Consider the following 3,376-nt stretch of genomic DNA (forward strand, 5'->3'; position numbering starts at 1 on the left):
CCTTGCCCATTTTAAATGGACTACTGAAATATTTTAAAAGCTCAATACAAATGGATTTATTTGGAGAAAAATTATATGTGATCAGTATGCCTGCAAAGCGAAGATTTTTCCAACACAGATATACCAGGCCTCAGTCTGAGATAACAGACTGTATTAATTTTTTTGGAGGTTTTGTGTTCACTTTTGAAAACACAAAATTAAGAGCAGAACAAGGATAGCAAACAGAACTATGCAACGTATGCCTGCGAAGCAAATATTTTTACACCACAGATACACCAGGTCTCAGCCTGAGATAACAGACAGTATTAATTTTTTTTTAATTTTTTTGTTTTGGGCTAAATAGTGCTGTATATAAGTACAGTTTCACCCAGAACAAAAAAAGAAGAAAACCTCCGTAAACTGGTTAAACTTTGAGCATGTACAGATATGAGCTGGAATGAAGAGACAACTATGACAAATGTGCGCCTTGTTTTTTTTTTTCATTTTTGGGCTAACTACTGCTGTATATAAGTACAGTTTCACCCAGGAAAAAAAAATAAAACCGCCGTAAACTGACAAAACTTTGAGCACACACAGATATGACCCACCACAGAGAGACCACACCAAAAAATGTGTTTTTTGTTTGTTTTTTGGTGGGCTAAATACTGCTGTATTTAACCAAAAGTGACTGCCAGCTCAAAAAAAGAAAACAGTCGTAACTGCCCAAACTTTGAGCACGCACAGATATGAGCTGGAACGAGATACCACACCAAAAAATGTGTGGCCTGTATTCCAATTACACCTGGGGCTAGCTATATACGGCTAATATATCCCACAGGTAGCAGCAGCACCAGAACACAGGAAGGGAATGGACCCTCTTGATGTATACAATGATCTATATATACACATACAGTGCCTGCAGGCCTTGCACTGATGTGTATAGAGCGACGTATACTACCCTGCCTGCCTTACACTGGAACCTATACACTCCGGAATTAGTCCTTAGAAGGACTGTTGGTTTAGCTGGATGTGAGTATTTAGGATGGTAGACCCCACACTAAGAAATCCCCAATTCTGACCCTATCAAGGCAGCCACTCTCCCTACACTCTCTCAATCCAGAGCATGGTGGCGTCCGGTCTCTTATACACCTGATGATGCTGTGCAGCCAGCCAATAACTGCACGAACACAGCAAAGATGGCTGCGGAGTTTCATAACCTGGCAGACAATCCCTGCAGCGTTATTGGGTCTCTAAAGTCCGCCAAAAATGTTGGGTGGAGACCCAAGTTCCCGCCGAGTAATCCCGTAAATGCTCGGTGCTCGCCGAGCACACCGAGTACAGTGATACTTGGGCGAGTACCGAGTAGTGGCGAGCACGTTCGCTCATCACTAATAACTATCTTACTGCTGCCTTTCCTCTTTATTTTTCCTATAGCTTCCTCTTTCCTATTCTCCGGTTTGGTTTTTGAACACCGCCACTGCTGACTAGGCCCCAGTAGTCACGTGGTATGCAATCCATGTAGGGGATGGGCAATTAAAGCCAGGAGTGAAAGATGACACGACTGGAAAAGAATGAAGAGAAAGTTCCAACACAATGAAGGAGGAGCAGCAGTGGTGGGACATGCATGCAGACTACCTACAATGGGTAATTTTATACATTTATTGTTTATACAGGCATAGACAGCAGCCATAAACTGCATGGTACACATTTTGTGTTGACAGTCTAATGGCACAAAATAGACATATAGTTGCATATGTTGTTGGATACGTTTTTCAGAAAACTTTAACTGGTAATGCAAACAAACACCAAATGGTGAACAATCAACCAAACCAAAAACTTAGGACAGTAAGTGAAAGAAAACATTCATGAAATATAAACTCGGACCGCTCATTTGAGCATTTTGAGTCATCTTATTTTATTTGATACAGGATTTTTCACATTATCATTATACTTTGTTTTTCATTTTATTGTCATTTTTGGCCTGACCCCATTTGGAAATATATGCAGCAAAGCTGACATCATGTGATACAGTCATTGTGGCTCTGCTATCTCTATACACATCGAATCCTATTTACATTAAGTTGCGCCAGAGCTTTTTTAACATCCTGATTTCTTAAACTATAGACCATGGGATTCAACATAGGTATTACTACTGTATAGAACACTGACAAAACCCAGTCCTGATCCACTGCATATGCAGAATTTGGTCGCAAGTACATGAAGAAAACTGGGCAGTAGTATAAGGCTACACAAGTAAAGTGAGAGACACAAGTAGATAAAGACTTGATCCTACCTCCAGATGAACCAATTCTAAATATGGCAAATATAATGTAGACATATGATATCACAATACATAAAAAAGAGCCTACTTCAATAGAACCAGCAAAAACAAATAAGAAAACTTGGTTAAGAAATGTATCTTTACATGAAAGTCTTAGGATGGGATTGATATCACAATAGAAATGGTTGACACGATTAGACCGACAGAACGGGAGGCTAAATGCAGCACATGTATGAATTAATGAATTAACACAACCAGCCACATACACTGAGATAACATATTTAACACACTTCACCTTGTTCATAATGACTGTATAGTACAGCGGTTTACATATAGCTACATATCGGTCATAAGCCATCACTGCAAGTATCATCCCTTCTGTGCTCGCCAGGTCAATGAATAGAAACATTTGTATTGCACAAGTGATAATGGAGATCGTTCTGATTTCAGAGAAGATGTTGGCAATAATATTGGGTGTAATAGTTGATGAATAAAGGACATCTAGAAGTGATAAATTCATAAGGAAGAAGTACATTGGTGTCTGCAATCCGGGAGTTACTCCAATTAATACAATGATCATAAGGTTTCCCAGCAAAGTTATCATGTAGACTAATAGGCAGAGCAGAAAGAGAGGAAGCTGGAGGTCTGGGTTGGATGAGAGACCTGAGAGAATAAAGTCTGTGACAAATGTTCTGTTTCTTTGCTCCATTGAATTCATACACACAATACAAGGATAGACATTGGAGAGCAATTCCTCCTCCAGACTTTCATCAAAAGCTGTAATGGTCCAAATCTGTAGGCAAATGGACAAATATACGGTAATGTCTGGTATGTGGCAATTAATCTAAACCCATATAAAACAAATAGTTACAAAAGTATACAGAAAAGGAAAAAATGAAGACTCTTCTTTCACTATTCCTTACCTACTCTGCTTGTTGAGATTGGCTGCTGTATAAGCACCAGCCCACCACAGGTCAATCCACGCAGTGCTAATATTCACCAAAAGACGAACAAAATACCGTAATTCTAAATTATAACTAAATGAACTCTCGGGTTATATCAGATTATTGCCACACAATGAAACAAAAAAGCCTCAGAAATGCCGCACAGGTGGAC

General features: G+C 39.4%; 1 protein-coding gene across 1 annotated transcript; it reads right to left on the reverse strand.

The window, feature by feature from the left end:
• Window positions 1-2,030: 2,030 nt before the first annotated feature.
• Window positions 2,031-2,978, reverse strand: LOC141098972 (olfactory receptor 5AR1-like). Its single transcript, XM_073587028.1, has one exon. It carries the CDS (start codon window positions 2,976-2,978, stop codon window positions 2,031-2,033), a length of 948 nt encoding a protein of 315 aa, XP_073443129.1.
• Between the last annotated feature and the right edge of the window lie 398 nt (window positions 2,979-3,376).

Source organism: Dendrobates tinctorius, unplaced genomic scaffold, assembly GCF_039654945.1.
Source record: "Dendrobates tinctorius isolate UK_male_01 unplaced genomic scaffold, ASM3965494v1 ptg000097l, whole genome shotgun sequence".
NCBI lineage: Eukaryota > Metazoa > Chordata > Amphibia > Anura > Dendrobatidae > Dendrobates > Dendrobates tinctorius.